Source organism: Aspergillus nomiae (genome assembly GCF_001204775.2).
Source record: "Aspergillus nomiae NRRL 13137 chromosome Unknown contig00041, whole genome shotgun sequence".
In the NCBI taxonomy this organism is placed as follows: Eukaryota; Fungi; Ascomycota; class Eurotiomycetes; order Eurotiales; family Aspergillaceae; genus Aspergillus; species Aspergillus nomiae.
In genome coordinates, this window is record NW_015378096.1 from 38,652 (window position 1) to 57,124 (window position 18,473).

Genomic DNA, 18,473 nt, shown 5'->3' on the forward strand with positions numbered 1-18,473 from the left:
AGAAGGCTTTGTCCTTTCACATCATACGTTACATCATTGAATCGAAGCCCAGCTCCTCGCTCAAGAACTTGGGCTAGTTGAAACCAAAGAAGCGACATCCCTTACGCAAGTGCTGCGACATGAAAATAGGAATTGAACGATAGGTCAAGGCAGGCTGATAGGTGAACAGGGCCAGAGTACAGCATTAGACTGGGTATATGTAGAACACTAAGCAATTCGGCAGTCATGAAGACAGTGTCATCATCTTCAAACGACACAGCGGAACTAGATCGGCTTCAGAACACTATGCCACAGGGGCAGTGACTGCCGGGTTAGGTAGTGGCTCCCGTCCAGGGCCTGCGGTGGCGGATCCCGGCGGTAGTTGTTGCTGATGCTGGTTCTGGAGTTGCTGTTGTTGGATCAATTGTTGCTGAGCGATCTGCGGCGTGGTAGCAATCTCGGGAGCCTGACGGTACAGGACGATCTCGGACTGCTTGAAGTACCGACGGGCATCTATTCGGAAAGCAGGGAGGGTCAGTATACTGGTGACTAGAAAATTTCGGTAATCCGGTGTCTCTTTCTGCAAAATCGGCGGAAACTGGGGGTGGGGCCGACCACGCGAGGAAATTTCCAGAGACGGATTAGCGTGGGGGCGGCCAACCGGGGGGAATTTCGGAAGAGAGCCCCCCATCTCAGCCGACCTCTTAGGCGAGTTCCCGGCCCGATTAACCGCCCTTGAATGGCCCGACGACTGGTCAATAACCGGTCGGTTATTGACCCAGAGAGTGGGATGCCGTGGGATGTTTTGTAGAAAGAAAGCGGCAGCCTGAGGTTTTCAGGCCCCGCGTATCCACACCCGCCCACGCCATAGACGATGAAGATTGATCGGCATGTAAGGTGAAAAACGAACTCGTGTAATGGAAAAGAAAAAGGGTAAAAGGCATGTAAATATGAAAAATACGGATACACATACCTTCGTCAATAAGCACCAGACTGAGATAATAGCGGGTTGAGTATTTCTTGTTAACGTCTCGGAAGGTTGGCGTCAAGTCAAACCCTCCGAGGAATAAACGAATGGGGATAGTCTCGCCTGGTTCTGATTAGTACAAGTGCTGTTACACCCGGTGCTCCGCAGGTTCTATGGCCATAGACACAAGAAACTAGCAGATGCCTCAGATTACAGTAGAAACTCTCAAAACTCACCTCGTGAGGGCGAACCATCCATGATCTATCGCAAAACCAATCAGTAAATGGCCTGTTGTGCAATTCGGGGATCGTAGAAAAAAGCCGCAAGCTTACCTCAAACCGCACCAAAGTCTCACTTTCATTGTATTGGTTCGGGGGAGATCCGGTCGTTTCACGTCGAATAATGGATAGCTCCATATGTTTGATCTTCAATCGCACCAGAAGGAAGTAGATGCGCCCCACAATGACATCCTTGAGATGATACTTGGACTTGGAATATTCGAACTCGATGTGCAAACAATCTTCAATACCAACATCCATCTTAATGGGACTGTTGGTCTCCGGGGGCATGCGGTAGGAGTACACCCATAGGTCTTTCTCGCGGATTACGTCCGCCATCCGCCTCGAGACCGTCACCCGAACGAAGTACCGCAGCTTCACATTGATACCATTGTATGACTCGTATTGCTTTTCGATGTTCTTGAAGTTGAAGGGGAAGGTTTGCGGGTGTTGCAGCTCTCCGGGGGCGGCGAGCTCTTGCACTAAGGAGAGGAACTCGTAATGGTTCCCGCGATCATAGAACATCTCTGGGAGAAAGTTTCGCGTTAGCGTATGTTAAGCGCAGCATTGTTGACTGTATATTCACGATGGACGGTGACCATGATACGCGGGACGATGATGATGACGAAACCAGAAGTCCATACCGATCGTGCCAATGAATTGCACCTTAATGCCCGTATGCTCTAATCGCTTTCCATCCTTGGGTCTCACCGTAACGGCACCCTTCACCGATTCTCCATCCATATACAGGGGGACTCTCTCGCGCCGGCCCTTGTCGAGCTTGACATCCACCGTCTGACGTTCATCGCTATCTTCGAGGACGACGTCAATATCGACGGGGGTGGAGAAGAAGAGGGAGGTCATCGTGGGTCAAGGGGTCAGGTCGACAGCTCAATGCCCACTGCAGAACTGACAGGACGACAAAGCTTGATTGGAGATCGTGCAGTCGGTAAGGTCACCAGTTAGAGTTGGATATCCCGAGTATGGCCAATGTCGCGGACCGCCGCAACGGTTCGGGGCGTGACTTGGCATAATGACGGCTTATGTAACTCACCGCCTTCCCCAGTTGGATACTTATCTACTGATTGCAAGAGGGCCAGAAGCCCTACATCACCAACATCCTATCCAGGATTCTTTATGATCTCATTGCTCAGTTAGAATACGACGCATGAGCCTTTGTACTACTATATCGTTCGTGGTCAAAGCTCCTCTCGAGTTGTACTGCGTAGTTCTGCTGCCCGATGCCATGGCGGCGGTCACGCTGTCCATGTCGAGTGTACCAATAACGGTTTCGGCCCTCCCCCATATAAGATAGACATTATGATAAGATTGATAAATCACTGGAGGAAAATCCGATCAGCACGGGGAGCATTGATTAAGATATGCATTAATCCCCAGTATCACCTGACAGTCAGCCCCAAGCGATACGAAAATGATCCGGCCAACAGCCTCATTGACAGGAGCCACGACGATTGTAGTATGTACATCCATCCATACCCCCATACGTGGTACTACTTCCTATAACTCTATGCCTTTGAGCGAGAGGGGTCAGGCGCATTAAATGCGGCATCCGTGCCCTGCCTCGCTCTTCTCCAGACTGGCTTTGAGCAGCACTGTTGGGCACATACACATTGGAAACACTCGGGTGATCATTGGCGGAAAGGAGGTGCAGCCGCTGGAAACAGATTTCCGGCGTACATGAACATGAACAACAAATAAGGTTGCACGGTCGGAATACGACCTACGTCTGAAAAGGTTTGACCTGCATTGCATGTCTTCCCCGGAATCCGCCCTGTCAGTCTGCTGCATAATTGTCACGTTCTGGGGGATGACCAGTCGACCCTCGGCCAAATGGCGGTCTAAAGACTTTTAAGCCAGTTCATGTCACACGACAGGAGCACTGTTAATGAAGATGGGAGAAATTTCCAAGGATGTTTGTCCTTTCTTCCCGTGTCAAATTGATCTATCGACCTGATACAAAAGTACTGGTCCATTAATTTCGCCGCCGCCTGGTACTCCGAGGTTGGTACCCCATGTTTTCCTGGTAGAAAGTTAAAAAAAGGGGGAGAGAAACTAGAATATACTCTGGGGGAGAAGAAAGGGAAGTCACTGGCAGAAGCTTGATTTACGCTGGGCTTGCCCTGACCATGCAGAGTATTTTCAGGTACTAGTACTTTCCCCCTTGATGTATTAGATTGTACCCATAGTTTTCCAAGTAGGGTTCGGGCCTGACAATTGTTCTTTTTATTTTTAATTTTGGTCCCCTGGAAACATCATCGAAAGACAACGGAAGGTGACCCCATGCCCAAAATCGCATAGCGTGGGGGAACCCGCCCCATCCACTGGGCCTGGTACGGTAACATTGCACCGATACATACGACCGTACGGTATTGCGTTCCGAAGCCCCGGGGTTGGGGGGTGTGTAGGACATGACATCATGGTCGCAAGACCTGGCGGCGGCATTTGAACCTCGTGGAGAATTGCCGCCCTTTCCGACGGTACGACGCGCACAAGTTGAGTTGGAGCTTTCGTATTCTCCTTTGTTGAAATTCAAAATCCAGCAGGGAAGTCGTCGGTAGATATCCTTTCATTCCGCATTCTAGACCATGGCCTGCCATCCAGGAGAATTTCCAGGTGGTTGTGACCTTTATCCGGAAAAATACCGAATTGAACGATACGGTATGTACGATACGGCGAGTGGATAAATAAGGTAGTAATCGTTGACACTATATCGGATCTCCCGCTAATGACCAGACCGCTGGACTCTCTCCGTTTCAAATGATGGGGGTTTGCTTGCTTCGTCCCTGCTGAATCTTTTCCCCCCCACTCCAAGGGGATTTTTTTTTCCAGTGATGTTTTATGATAATTATTCTTGTCATTACTGCGCATTACTGACTAGGGGTTATTTATTTCTCCCATCATGAAGGTCTTCTTGCCCCATGTTTGTACGACCCAATACCAGCCAGTTCCCAATATAAAATGAAAATACCGTCCCCGGCCTTTGACCCACCGACCCAAATTTGATACTTACGTTTGAAGGAGATTTATGTCCTTTCATTCCCTACTTTTCGGTGCTCGGTGATTCTCCTTTCCCTCCTTCTCTTGCTCGTTTAATAGTACTGCCCATCCCTGTTCTCGGTTTCCATTCCTCTCGCCTTTCCAACCGCCCTGGCACTATAGCATTCATCTCTCTGTCCGCTCAACCCTACGTATACACCGCAAATCAACCCATTGGTCGAACCGTTCAGACCTCTCCCACGAATTGCGCCCATCGCACCACGTCATCCACTCCCTCCATCTTCTTAAAAACAAACAAAACGCACGATGCTCTCCGCCGGAGAAAGGCCCCAGCCAGCTATCGGCAAGAATGCCGCTGCGGCTCGTACCAAATCTTCCCTGAGTCACTCGCCCGCCCCGATGTGGTCCGTCCAACCCAAGCCGGAGCAAGTCCAACACATCTGGGTCGTAACGGGCCCTGCCGGCTGTGGAAAGAGCACGGTGGGACGAGGCCTGCAGGCCGCGCTGAACGTCCCATTCCTAGAAGGAGATGATGTAAGCTGACGAAGCCCTGAAGAGTCGCATGAACCCACACAAACTAACAGTTACATTTAGTTCCACTCGCAAAAGAACAAGGAAAAGATGGGCAGCGGCATCCCCCTCACAGACGCAGACCGCTGGGACTGGCTCATCTCGCTCCGCAATGCAGCCATCAAGGCGCTCTCGCCCTCGGAAGAAAACAACTTCCACCCCCCGTCCGGCGTGGTGGTTGCCTGCTCGGCCCTGAAGCAAAAGTACCGGGATGTCATGCGCGTGGCTGCCTACGGCACCCCCTCCGTGCAGATCCACTTCGTCTACCTGAAGTTGGACGAGAAGGCCCTCCTGCAGCGCGTCGCCGCCCGCCAGGCCCACTACATGAAGAGCACCATGGTCCAGTCGCAACTGCAGGATCTCGAGGAGCCCCAGGGCGAATGGGATGCGCTGACCATCGATGCCCATGTGCCGCAGGAGCAGGTCATGCGCGAGGTTCTGGAAGCCGTGGGTGATAAGCTGGCTGAATATCAGTAGTCTGGCTTTCTTCTCCGCTGCCATGATGAGTTCTCCGCCGTTCTTTATGTGAGCGTTCTTTTTACTACTACTACTGCTCGTGGGCTTTTGCTCTGGCTATGCATGGATGACCTCCCGGTCTGGTGTCTGTGGAGTTTATTATCTTGCGGTTGTTTGCGACGTGTTGGAAAAACTGTTTTCTTGGAAACGATGGATGGAGTTTTGTTGGCTTGGATTTGACTCTGGTCTTGGTTTTATAAATATTATACCTATTGTACATGTTTAGATTTACGCATGCTTTGTCGTCGTCTTATTCTGGACACTGCCGCAACATTCATTTTCTGCGATCAGCTCATATACATGCATATGTTGTCCCTTCGTTCTCTTTGCCCTGATCACACAAGAACATGACGTTGGCTAAACGGAAATCCCCAGTGACGTCATGGCAATCGTGACAGTTGCTAAATAATGACTGAATATACAATACGGGTTAACTCGCAATAACGGTGCACTGGCACTACGTCAATACCAGGCTAGAACCAGCCCCGCGGCCACTCAGACCCAGTATCCAGAGGGGAGCCGAATAGTCCAACGTGATATCAGACTCACCATATGCCGACACCAACCGAGCACAAGCCGGGTCCGTATGATCCTTGCTAGCCCTAACATTACCTATTCCCGAATCGGTGTTGCTCGTTACGAGGTCATCTCTATCTACATACAGGGCGAGATCTCGGGAAGGTAAAGAAAAAAAAGAATCAAATTCATTTTGGTACCTGCTACTACTAGTTTTGCCTATCCAGTAAGGACTAAATATCATGCTCGATCACCGCCTAGTACTCTGTTCGACGAGCCATGGTAATGTATTCTCCAGTAATTGGATCCCATTCTGTCTCTGGATCTTCTTTGTCACAGAAGACTTGGACCCATTGTTCAAACTTTTCGCAGCCATCTCTATGCTTCAAATCGATCGGCTCGCTCCCAGGAATAAGCTGCACGAGACGATGCTTGGGCTCCGGGTCGGTGCAAGATACAGCAAACTGGATACTGGTGGGACTTGCATTGGGCGGGAGGCTGGGTGCCTCTTCGCGGCGATGGATATAGTAAAACAGCTTCAGCCTTGTACCAAAGGCTAGAATCACAGGGCACCCTCGTAGGAGAAACACACAGGGGTATTGCTCTGGGCGATTAAGCTGGTGCACTGCGTATTCGATGGTCTTCGTCCATTCCTCACGACGCTCATCTTGTGGGTGGCGCAGAAAGGCTCGCAGGCCATTGCAGGAAAATGAGTACATGCTCAGCTCACGGTACCCTGGCGGCAGGAGGCATCGGTACGGGGCGCTATTTATCGACCTGGAAAAGTTTGCCGCATCTCTAGTCTCTCGTTCGATTATCCTACGGAGGTATATGCCCCATGCGTTCTCGATAAAGCCGAGATACTGATAATCAGGTATTCTAAAGAGCCTTGAAATGACCCCGGCGTGCATGTGGTTGTACCACTCCCTGGAGTTGTCAGTAACCCTCACAGGCAGGATGAAAAAGAAGACTTACCCAATGGGCATCTGGACTTTATTGGTGCGGGCCGTGTCTTTTGGGGGCAAATTTAGGAACCGCAAGGCTGCTAGGCTTACGATACTCCGCCTGGTGGTTTCTTCTCCGATCACGATATACATTTCAAGCATGTCCTCCGGAGCATCGCGGCTTAGACTGAAATCCGATGCGTCGCTATTATCGTGCTGTATTTCGGGGTAGTACCTCTCCCCAGTGTGGATATCTTCCATGATGAAACGACGGCAGGTCCCCATGCTTTGGGCATCAATACCAACCACATCGTAGCTGTCATTTAGACGGAACTTGTGATCACTCAACTGTCGGCAACTGGCAGACACATTGGTCAGCTTTTTGTACGTTTGGGGGTCCGTGAAGTGCATGACGGAAGTCAGAATTTCGTTGGGGACCCTGCGTGGCTTCGCAGACGCCAAACGCAGTCGGGCGGCCATACCAAGGAAGCGCATCATCACTGCAAAGGTAATGCTGTCATCTGTCCGTTTATCTTCAATCATGGTCTTCTCGTCATCATTGCCGTCACTCGCCTTGCTGCAACGAGAAGTATCATCCCCCGTATGTGTCTTACATTGCAATGCATAATTGGCATCGGTACCTGGCGTAGGCGGCTGGGTTGCTTGCGTTGGCCTTGTACGGGGCCCGTTTGGATACCAGGAGCTCTCCTCATGAAAGTAGAACAGAGGCATCAAGTCTGACCTCTGAACACGCACCTTACCGCCCCCCTTCTGAACATGGACGAGGATAACGTCCGAAAGTGAGAAGACCATAGCATAGAATGCATCCAAACCTTGGGCAAGTCCGGCATCTACTGCTTCGATAACCGCTGCCTTTTCAACATCGACTATGTCCAGCCTCGAAGCCAGGTGTACAAGAACATTGCTGAACCAATAGGTACGGTTTTGGGGTGCTGATCCAGGCTCAACACCGGGGAGATGGCGTTCATACAGGAAACGTGGAAGCAAGCGACCATCTGGAAGGACGTAGTAGCCCTCTGTTTCATAGTTTCTATCGAGAGTTCGGACGGACTCGAAGGTCACCTCACCAGCAGCAATGGACAGAAGCGCAAATGCTATTTCCCGGAACGAAAAACTCTCGGGTGTCCATTCCGAGATGAACGGATCCAGGAGTTTCTTGAACGAGCTGTGCATACATGAGAAGGTACTCAGCAGCAAGGCCTCGCGGGGGAGCAGCGTGCCGGATGAACCACAGAAAACCTCCGACGGCATTGTTTCAATGTCTAGGGTATCATAGTTGGCCCTTGCTTCACTGTTGATGCTCGGTTTCAAGGCAACATCGCCAACAATATCTTCCGGGGTGTCCTCCCGCAACACCATACGGCGGCGGTTGTAGTCCTCATTGAGGTATTGATGCCAACGCCCACCACGTGGGATTTTAGATAGCTTGAAATACGCTGAGTGGTCAACGCCCAGAAGCTCACGGTCAAGATCGAGTGTGTACGTATAGTCGGGGTAGCCTCGCCACATATGGAGTAGTGGGGTTTGTATTGGTGGCATCTCAAGCCTGTCATCAATGGCAAGGTAGCTCTTCATGTACTTCTGGGCAACAGAGAATGTAGAGTCTCCATGTGTAGGAGAATCAGGGATGGTAAGTGGAGATACTGTGCTTCGAGCTTCTGGACAATTACGGCGAATACCTTTCGCATTGATTCGAGCCATTCTACAGAGTACTGGATCAGACAACATGCATGTATCACGGTAACCCTTAGTCCAGTTCAGCCTACCGTGATACTTTTCAACATTTTCAGGAATCTGTTGTTCGATGGCCTCCCCAAGGCCTTCAAAATAACTATCAAGATTATTGTAGTAGATGAAGTATCTGCCGTGGCAACGGATGAATATAAGGCCATCAGTTCCCATTTTGGTCGACAGGCGACCCCAAATGACAGTCTGGGGTACCCAAGATATATGGCGATTGAGAGTCAAGGAAGAATGAAGAACTGTCAAGGTGATTTGAAGGTGGAATGAAGGGTATTTTAAAGCGGTAGAGATTAAAAAAAAAGAAGAAGAAGAAGAAGAAGAAGAAGAAAGAAAGAAAGAAAACAAAAATACAAAAAAAGTATCAAAGTGACGTTCAAACGCGTCAAGGTCGAGTAACGATCAGGCAGACACCAGGCACTCACTGACTGTCTTCCGTAGACTGACGAACTCCAGTTCTTATATTCAATCCTTGACCCTTACCACTCGGGGACTTCTCCCTGCTTGGGGACTTGAACTCTCACAACCTTATCACAATTGAGCAGACAAAGAGGGTCAAGAGCTTGTTTGAACTATGAAGATAGTCAATCTTTAATCTGAGGACAATGTGAGGGTTGTAACATACTCTGCGCATGGTATCGACAGTTGTTTTACCAAGTTCATGCTCCAGGTAGTCCCTCTTCACCATTCCCACTCCATGCTCCCCAGTGACAGTCCCTTCCATTTCCACAGCACGCTTAACCATGTTGTGGACAACACTCTCCGCTACCTTGCGTTGGTCGTCATTAAAGAGGAGCATTGCTATTTCAAGGCGTGGTTAGTGAGTACTTCAAATACCCTGGCATATGTGTGAGTGCCTACCATGGAAGTTCCCATCGCCCACATGGCCAACGATGCCTCCAAGTAAGCCACTGGCAGAAATCTCCTCCCTAGTTTGCTCGATGATGTCGGGTAGTCTGCTCATGGGCACAGCGACATCGGTAGTCCAGACATGATCCGTTGGCTGCTGTTTCATTTGCAGAATACTCCACAGTGCTACCTTTCTGGCACTCCACAACTCATCAACTTCTTCTGAGTTGCGGGCGAATGTGAAAGTCTTCTTGTTAGCATTCTCGGCTAATTTCTGAACAATCGAAATCTTCTCCTTCACTTCACCGGGCGCTCCAGAGAACTTGAAGAACAAGGTTGGAGCCTCGTCCCACGAACGACTCGTTGTTTGGCTCGTGTTGATACACTTCATCTGAACATCATCCAGGAGTTCCACGGCGGCAATATTGATCCCCCGTTTGACCACTTCCGAAACACAGCTGGCTGCATCATGAACGGACGGAAAAGATGCAACTGCCACTGCCTCATTCATCGGCTTGACAGCCAGCTTCAAGGTCGCTTCTGTGACCAGGCCAAGTGTACCCTCACTGCCGATGAATATCTTAGTCAGATCATAACCGGCGCTCGATTTCCGTGGCCTCTGCCTGGTCTTGATAATTGTCCCATCGGCTAGAACAACGGTCAGAGACAGGACCCAGTCGCGCATTGTTCCATAGTGATATGCGTTTGTTCCCGAGCAGCCGGTACCGACCATGCCACCGATCATTGCACCGGGGCCAGGGTCTGGAGGGAAAAAGAGCCCATCCTTGGCGAGTTCTTCGTTCAATACCTCCCACTGCACTGCAGGTTGCACTACGACGTCCAAATCATCTTTGTGCACTTTTAGGATTTGTCCATGCTTTGGAAGTCTATGCAGACTCCTCCTCTCGTCGGTGCAAAGTGCCCCTCAAGACTTGTCCCCCCTGCATATGCTGTCACTGGAAGTCTGCGTCGATGGCAGATCTCCATCACACGGGAGACCTCTTCCGTGGTCGAAGGACAAACAACTACTGAGGAGACTTCGGTTTTACTGGGAGAATAGGATGACCACTCAGAAGTGGAGTAGGGTGCCAAAGCTTCCTTGTCACTGATGACCTTGTCCTCACCTAGGATACCGGCGAACTCTGCAACTGCTCCTTGTATGTTGGAGAAAGAAGTATCGTGACATGGTACTGGGAACTCATTGAGTGGCGTAGTAGATGTCACTGCTGGTTCCAGGAATTTTGCAATGCCTATGTAATAACCAGTAAGACCTGAGAGAAGGAGGGCTGAAGGGGATTTGCTTCGTCAGTCAAAATATCCTCCATCATAACATACTAATGTTGGAAAACAGATATACTGCACATACCAGATGACACAAGGGCAATACCAACACCTGTAGTCCATTGCCGACGCTGTGGATGACTGGACGTCCCCTGTTTATGGCAATCTTTGGCTGGTTAGCAGGGAGTATGCCCTCAATGGTTAGAGAACAATGCTCACCGGATTCCTGCCTGCACTGAGGGCCAACCGACATGAAAGTCCTTGAAATTAAAGGCCCGCTTATCCTTTGCGAACGAGATCTCGACCAGGTAGGTCCGGAAGAGACGGCCTGCATTAGAGGGCGACCTGCCCTTGCGCCGACCCTTAACATATTTTGCGTTTGTTATTTTCTTGCTTCTGATGTGTAGCTATGGACCTCCCCTATCCGCGCACTACCTAGGTATTGCAATGCCTTTTCCTATCAAGTGCTGGTGCCTTTCGTGAATCTGCCTCTTTGTCGGCTGAAACGGATGACCTTGATATAGTCGTCCTCGTCGGTCGAATGGATATTTCATTGAATAGCCACGGTGTTACCGAAACTAGAAGCGTTAGACGACTCAAATCTCACGAACAGACGGTGCGTCTCTCGGGGTTGGACTTGTTCTCCCCGAGAGAAATACTACCAAAGCTCGTTGACGTCATGCCACATAAGGGCAACGCCAGTAGTACTCGTTTTCATATCCAATGGGTCTTCCGTCCGAGATCGTACGATAATCAGGACATCTCCATTGCCCCTAATGTTATTGGTTAATGGGTGAAAGACAAGCTTCTTAGAACACTGCATAACTATCGAGGTCTCTATCGGCCGAAAAGAGATCTCGGTCCTCACGGCAGCTAAGCTGAGCCTTGAACCCACCAAGCGGGTCTCAATATGACATAGTTTGCGACCGTAGTACTGTACTTACGTCAATTGTACAGTTTTACTGTTCTTGGTCTGCCTTGATCGAGGACTTGACCCTCTGAACATAACCGGTTGGCCGGGTCCATTGTCATGGGAGCCGGTCTTGTACCGAGACAGGCCCTAAGTTGCTCAACCATAAATGGGCGTCAGTGCATTCGCCTCTAGTTAGAGAGCTCTCTGCGCACAGCCTATGGGTTTCATACATCAGGCCGGAATTCGCAAAAAGCCGAAAAGAGAGACGTCAAACACTTCGCAACAATGTCCACAGCCCAGCACAATCCATTGCCATACACCTACGAAACTAAAGTCTATACCGAGGGGCTCAATGATAAAAAGCCCGCGATCACTTTTGATCCTTTCAAATGGGAGGGGCTGGCTAAAGAGTGCCTCTCAGCAGATAGCTTTGGCTACGTCTGGGGCTCCGCTGGAACGAGAGAAACGGATGAAAACAACCGGAAGGCATTCAAGAAATGGGGCATCGTTCCCTCCCGTCTAGTTAAATCGGACTTTCCAAGTTTGAAAACGACGCTGTTCGGCGAGGAATATGAGTACCCGATCGCCATCGCGCCAGTAGGGGTGCAGCGGATTTTCCACCGGGATGGCGAGGTTGCTGTTGCTTCCACCGCACAGGATGAAGGGATAACGTACATCCTGAGTTCTGCATCTTCGACCAGCATTGAGGACGTCGCAAAAGCCAATGGGAACGGACCCCGCTGGTTTCAGTTATACTGGCCGTCAAATGAGCACAATGACATTACAGTCAGCTTGTTGAAGCGCGCCAAGGCTGCCAACTACCAGGTCTTGGTGGTGACACTTGACACCTACATCCTTGGGTGGCGCCCCTCGGACTTAGAGAATGGGTATAATCCATTCCTCAGGAAAGACAATATCGGAGTCGAGATTGGCTTCTCTGATCCAGTGTTTCGAAAGAAGTTCGCGGAAAAGCATGGCAAAAGCATCGAAGAAGACATGGCGACCGCAGCGGCTGAATGGGCTCATATGATATTCCCTGGGTTAAGCCATGGGTGGGAAGACCTTCAGTTCCTACGTCAGCACTGGGATGGCCCGATCGTACTGAAGGGTATACAAACGGTCGAGGACGCAAAGCTGGCAGTCCAGTACGGCATGCAGGGAATAGTGGTATCCAACCATGGCGGACGCCAGCAGGATGGGGGAGTGGGATCTTTGGACATGCTTCCTGACATCGTCGACGCGGTGGGAAAGGATTTAGAAGTCATCTTCGATTCTGGCGTGCGTTGCGGTGCTGATGTGGCTAAGGCTCTGGCGCTGGGAGCCAAGATGGTACTTATCGGCCGACCCTATGTGTACGGACTTGCTATCGCGGGTAGGGAGGGTGTCCGCCATGTCCTCCAGAGTACATTAGGTGATCTACAGCTTACTCTTCATCTGTCGGGGATCAGATCGGTGCAGCCAGAGCATCTGAATCGGTCGATACTACGACGGATGGGGTAGTAGACACTATACACGTACTACCGAAGAAAGTTGGATTTGTACTCTATAAGAATTGCCAGATGAAACGATGAAGATGTAAAGAATAGGAATAGGATGTATATAACATGTTTATTGTATGGAAATAACTTTGTTGTCTTTGCCCATGTTCTTGCAAGTTTCAACCCACCATCTGTCCTCCGTATTTATCATCATCGACTTGATTTACCTTTGCTCACGCATTGATAGCATTCATGTCACGATATTGGAGCTGATCGCACCGCATAAAGTAGCAGCCCAGAGCTGCAGGGTCAACTTGAAGATACGCATTTTTGCTTATTATTCCGAACTTCCGAGAGAAAAGTGGGATTTAGAAGCCATGGACAATGCGATGAATAAATAAAGATATGGGCGGTTGAAGTTATGTGCTCCATAAAATATGACACGGTATATATCAAGACATCTAGATCGATCTCCATGGCGCTCAGTCTATGCATCGGGGTTGATCGGGAAAAAAGTTAGGAGGGCATGCATGCAATATCACGGACTATATTTGTTCATACAGCTCTGGGTTTTCAGATCAGTTCCTGCGTACTCCGTAAACCCGCATCAATTCTCTTCTCAGCTACCATATCGTAGTTTTTTCAGTTCATCATCATGATACGCCAATTTCCCAGAGTTGATAGTCTTCGGATTGGCCATCCTCAATGATGCGGTGGTTACGAAAGAGATTCCACGTCCGCCCTAGAACTGCACATCGGTGGATACGCAGTACCTGTCTGCACAGGTGAATGTAATTATGTGTGGCTCACTTCGTTAAGGTTTGTGGTGGTGTCGTGTGTTCTGCGGTCATTCTGGAGTGAGTTGGAATCTGGTTGATGAAAAGCTGTCGCATGAGTCCACGTAGGGAAAATTGATAAAGTAGCGAGTGCGGTGTCACCTGCCTACTAGTAGTTCATACATTCAGCGGTGGATCTGACACATTCTTGGCCATGATAGTTAGATTAGTTACAGTTCCCAACAGGAATACGAAGAACGACGTACTGAAGGTACCCAGGATTGCAAGGGAACTGGGGATTAGAGTTGGTTCGTGTCTAACAGCAATGATGAGGCATCAATTACACCCTTCGATAATGTATGACAAGTGGTGCGTAAACCCTAGTTGATTTAACGGTCTGAATGGGAACTCTATCTATATACAATAACTACCGTAGCTGTAACAGCATCAACTCCGGGGATTCAATACATGCCCGGACCTTATTGGCCATCCGAGCCATAGTCGCGCCATCCACGACACGGTGATCTGCACTCCAGCTGAAATTAACCAATTCACCCTTGGTAACCTGACCCGCTTCATCGAAGACTGGTACTGTCTTGGATTTTCCGACACCCAGGATAGCCACTTCATTGGACACAATCACTGGTGCGACGTAGGTACCTCCAATATTTCCGATGTTTGAGACAGTGATTGTCCCACCACTCAGGTCTGCTGGGGTGAGCTTCCCTTCTTTACCTAAGGCGCTCAGACGGGTGATTTCTGCTGCAACGTCTTCAATTGACCGGTTGGCAACATCCTTAACATTGGGTACGATCAAGCCTTGCGGTGTATCCATTGCAACACCAATATTGTGTCTGGGCCGCATGATGAGCTGGGGCTTGTCGGGATTGCTTGTGTCAACCTTGGCGTTCAAGATTGGATATTCATTCAGGGCTAGAGAGACGGCTTTGATGACGAAGGAGAGGAAGGTAATTCTCCTGGGGTCCTTCGGATCATTGGCCAGTTTCTTTCTCAGCGCAGTGATATTGTTGATGTTTAGCTCATCTGCAAATAGGAAGTGGGGGATATTGAGTGACCGTGTCATGGTCTTGAACATTTGTGACTGGATTGGTGTTAGGTTGACCGCTGTGTCTGTTTGCTGTGTCCCAGGGGTTGTAGGGGTTGTAGGTTGCGGCGTAGGTGCAGAGTCCCGCGCTGCTACAAATCGAAGGACATCCTCTTTGAGGACGCGTCCGTCCTTCCCCGTCCCTGAAACATCTAGTATATTCACGTTATGTGCCTTCAGCATCCCACGGACGGCCGGGGTGGCAAGAGTTGCATATCGTGAAACATTCTTCGGGGCTTCTGGCTTTTCAGTAGCAACAGCCACTTCACCTGAAGGTTGTTTTGTCTCAGCCTGTGCAGGAGCAGAGCTGGGTTGCGCGGGTGCTGGTGCTGGGTTGTCATCTGGATATTTTCCGTCCTCAACCTCTATATCGCACAGAGCCTACAGTGGAATTCTCTCAGCAACCATGTTCTCAAAGTATAGATGTAGTGCAATTTTACGTACCCTTCCCGTGGGGACGGTGTCATCTGCTTGGAAGTGAAGCTTCTTAACAATGCCTCCGTATCTCGAGGTAATCTGATACTGTTAGGTCTCTGTGTGCTGGTCATTGGTGCGAAAACAACTAACATCATCTACTGCTTTATCTGATTGATATTGACAGAGAGGTTTCCACTCCTCTATATGGGCACCTTCTTCGACGTACCACTGGATAATCTGAACTTCCGTGATACCTGCGGAGCGCAAGGTGGGTAAGTATATGATATATGCGTATAACACAGGTTACAGAAGGATTGGACGTACCTTCGCCAACATCCTTCAAGATCTGAGACTTGACGCCCCACAGAGCCGGGCCGGCATGGAATGTGCGACGGGGAAAGGATATTGTTGATGGGAAGCGAGTTATCGGCAGGACTCTGCGAGATTGGCAAGACCGGAGAGCCCCAGAAAGGCCTCCATTGCAGCGTAGAATGCTCATTGTCGAGCCGAAGTCAACCCAGGGTTATGGAGGAGAAGAGAATGCTTTTCGAGAGGGGAGAGCGCAACATTTCATTGTGGAATGATGGTGGTAGTGCATTATTATTGCTCTCCTTCCTCCGCATTCTGAACCCCGAGCGCCGACGGTAGCCGACCCCGGCGTCATTTCACGTGACCGGCTCTCCGCAATTTACGGGCGGGCATTTCGGTCCATCTTTGCTTCCGCGATGTGTTGCGGAGAAATAAACCATGGACCTGGCTTGGTGTTGATAAGACTGGGCCGAGATTTGCGATAAACCCGAAATTTTAGCTAAGAAGGGTCCAATTGGTTCCTCTCAGACTACATCTTCCCTTCGACAGGCATTCTTATTCCAATTGGCAGGAAAAATGCTCTTGAGCGGTCGCGCAGTATCAGAGAACAACCATACTCAAAAGATGACAAAGCTTGAATGACGCGAAAGCATCTCAGACAGGAGGAGGGGTAGGTGGCCACAAAAGAAAAAGGAAAAGAAAATTGTGGAAAAACTATATTCTCGGACAACGAAAGTAACATTGGCAGTCTCAGCCTTACTACACCAGTGAAAAAAGTGAGAGTGGGGGTGATGGATTCATCGAAGAGATTGAGTCGACGCCCGGTCGGGTCTCAAACAATGGACCAAGTCCAGCGCCAATAATAGACAATAAAGCGTGACTGCCTGAGGAACTTGACAATAAGATACAGAACACTATACTGGTATGTCGCCCATACTAGGTTTGAGTACTCCTGTTCAGGTGGACACGCATTGGTACCATTGGCGCGGAAGATCCCAGGAAAAGCCACAAATTGCCGATCACAATTGGTGCGTATCGCATCGTGGCTAATTTAGTGCCGTCGCGATTCTCCAGCGCTACCATACAATCCGATCCATCCAGGCCAATAATGAGCACCAATTTAACCTTGCAGCCTGGTACTCGGTTCGTCCAACAGCGTCAGCGAAGTCTCCAGCCTTATTTACCTCCCGAGTCTCTCCCCTGTACCTTGGTCCCTTTAAGAAACTCATGGGTTGTTATCCGGGATCGTGGCCTAAACGATCACGTACCACAATGGTGGCCGAATACTTGACCCTTCGCAATCTCACCTCCACGCCAATTACTCTGAAGCGCATTGAGCGCTTTCATCCGCATCATGATCGTAATATCCAACATTTGGCTAGAAACTTCACCCGAGTCTTCACCAATGTAACCCGCACCAGTGCGCCGGTCGCTGCGATCACAGATGACAACGAACCCTTTGTTCATGAGGATTTAGATATCCATGTCGAACCTTTCCAGACAATTCAAACCGAGCTTCGTACATTTATCGACTCGGATAAAGAGCGCGTGCGCTGGTCCTTCGAAGTGGAAGGAGAGCGGCATCAAGTCCAGACTCCCGTGCCCACGTCGGAGTCCGCCACAATGAAGGCATTGTGCGACGAACCTCGATTCAAACTCACTGGTATTTATGTGACACCCGAGTCCCATCTATCAATCTACTCCTCCGCCAATCTGAATGCGTGGATGGGCGAGCTGAAGGACGACACCTTGCTCTCCTCTCTCTCGATCCCAGGCACCCACAATTCCCCTACCTGCCATGTTGCGCCGCCCTCCGTTCGCTGCCAAGCAGTCAGTCCACGAGAACAGCTCGAAAACGGTGTGCGATTCTTTGACATCCGTGTACAGCCCCAATATCCAGAAGATGCCGAAAAGGATGAGCTTGTTTTGGTGCACAGCGTCTTCCCCATCTCTTTAACGGGAAACAAATACTTCCGTGACTTGATGCGTGAAGTAAACGATTTCCTCAGCCAGAATCCGTCGGAGACCCTGATCATCTCTCTCAAACGAGAGGGACCTGGTGAGCACACCGATCAACAGCTCAGCCGGATTCTGAGCGAGCACTACGCACACCCAGACAGTCGGTGGTATACCAAACCCAAGATCCCCACTCTCGGTGAAGTGCGCGGTAAGGTCGTTCTTATCCGTCGGTTCGACATCTTGGATCATCTCAAGGAAATACACGGGGGCGCAGGCTGGGGAATTTGTGCCTCGGGTTGGGCCGACAACTGCTCTAATGCGACTTGCCCCAGTGGACAGATTTGCATTCAGGATTTCTATGAGGTCATGGAGACCGAGAACATTGGAGAAAAGATTCAGTACGTGCAAGAGCATTGTTTCCGAGCCGCTGAAACGCGCTACCCGTTCGGCGTGCTTCCGGACCCCGAAGCAACCAAGGCGCATCCCTTCTATATTAACTTCCTGAGTGCGAGCAATTTCTGGAAACTTGGTACTTGGCCGGAGAAGATTGCCGGTAAGCTGAACCCGGCGGCAGTTGACTATCTCTGCCGAAAACATGGTGAAAAGGATGACGGTGACTGGTCCACTGGTATCCTTGTCACGGACTGGGTTGGCTTGGATGGTGATTGGGATCTTGTGCGATGCATCGTGGGCATGAATGCTCGGCTGAAGCTGAGGCAAGACAGGCATGAAGGGGATAACTAGATGACTCGGTGTATTGGCTCAATATTGTTTTGCTTGTACTAGGGACCGGAATACCAGGTATATTTACCCAGACTATTACCATTCGTAAACTCA

The 18,473-nt window shown here is 50.0% G+C and overlaps 6 protein-coding genes across 6 annotated transcripts; 3 read left to right on the forward strand and 3 right to left on the reverse strand.

Annotated features, from left to right (window-relative positions):
- Positions 1–153: 153 nt before the first annotated feature.
- On the reverse strand, positions 154–2,187 carry ANOM_002191 (vacuolar protein sorting-associated protein 26). Its single transcript, XM_015547448.1, has 5 exons — positions 1,869–2,187; positions 1,279–1,751; positions 1,183–1,207; positions 953–1,069; positions 154–492 (listed from the first exon to the last, which is right to left on the reverse strand). The coding sequence occupies exons 1-5, from the start codon at positions 2,086–2,088 to the stop codon at positions 284–286; spliced, it is 1,044 nt and encodes a 347-aa protein (XP_015409890.1). The 5' UTR covers positions 2,089–2,187; the 3' UTR covers positions 154–283.
- A 2,219-nt stretch (positions 2,188–4,406) lies between these two features.
- On the forward strand, positions 4,407–5,289 carry ANOM_002192 (gluconokinase; the record flags this gene model as incomplete). The annotated part of the gene is made up of 2 exons (XM_015547449.1): positions 4,407–4,776; positions 4,837–5,289. Exons 1-2 carry the CDS (start codon positions 4,549–4,551, stop codon positions 5,287–5,289), a joined length of 681 nt encoding a protein of 226 aa, XP_015409889.1. The 5' UTR covers positions 4,407–4,548.
- An 812-nt stretch (positions 5,290–6,101) lies between these two features.
- On the reverse strand, positions 6,102–10,932 carry ANOM_002193 (uncharacterized protein; the record flags this gene model as incomplete). Its single annotated transcript, XM_015547450.1, has 9 exons — positions 10,899–10,932; positions 10,765–10,845; positions 10,448–10,648; positions 9,411–10,256; positions 9,175–9,350; positions 9,033–9,121; positions 8,576–8,670; positions 6,820–8,521; positions 6,102–6,771 (listed from the first exon to the last, which is right to left on the reverse strand). The coding sequence occupies exons 8-9, from the start codon at positions 8,508–8,510 to the stop codon at positions 6,102–6,104; spliced, it is 2,361 nt and encodes a 786-aa protein (XP_015409888.1). The 5' UTR covers positions 8,511–8,521; positions 8,576–8,670; positions 9,033–9,121; positions 9,175–9,350; positions 9,411–10,256; positions 10,448–10,648; positions 10,765–10,845; positions 10,899–10,932.
- Positions 10,933–11,877: 945 nt separating this feature from the next.
- On the forward strand, positions 11,878–13,092 carry ANOM_002194 (lactate 2-monooxygenase; the record flags this gene model as incomplete). Its single annotated transcript, XM_015547451.1, has 1 exon — positions 11,878–13,092. The coding sequence occupies one exon, from the start codon at positions 11,878–11,880 to the stop codon at positions 13,090–13,092; it is 1,215 nt and encodes a 404-aa protein (XP_015409887.1).
- Positions 13,093–14,273: 1,181 nt separating this feature from the next.
- ANOM_002195 (putative 2-oxo acid dehydrogenases acyltransferase) lies at positions 14,274–15,867 on the reverse strand (the record flags this gene model as incomplete). The annotated part of the gene is made up of 4 exons (XM_015547452.1): positions 14,274–15,332; positions 15,396–15,467; positions 15,519–15,622; positions 15,693–15,867. The coding sequence occupies 4 exons, from the start codon at positions 15,865–15,867 to the stop codon at positions 14,274–14,276; spliced, it is 1,410 nt and encodes a 469-aa protein (XP_015409886.1).
- Positions 15,868–16,949: 1,082 nt separating this feature from the next.
- Positions 16,950–18,380, forward strand: ANOM_002196 (phosphatidylinositol-specific phospholipase C; the record flags this gene model as incomplete). The annotated part of the gene is made up of 1 exon (XM_015547453.1): positions 16,950–18,380. The coding sequence occupies one exon, from the start codon at positions 16,950–16,952 to the stop codon at positions 18,378–18,380; it is 1,431 nt and encodes a 476-aa protein (XP_015409885.1).
- Positions 18,381–18,473: the final 93 nt, after the last annotated feature.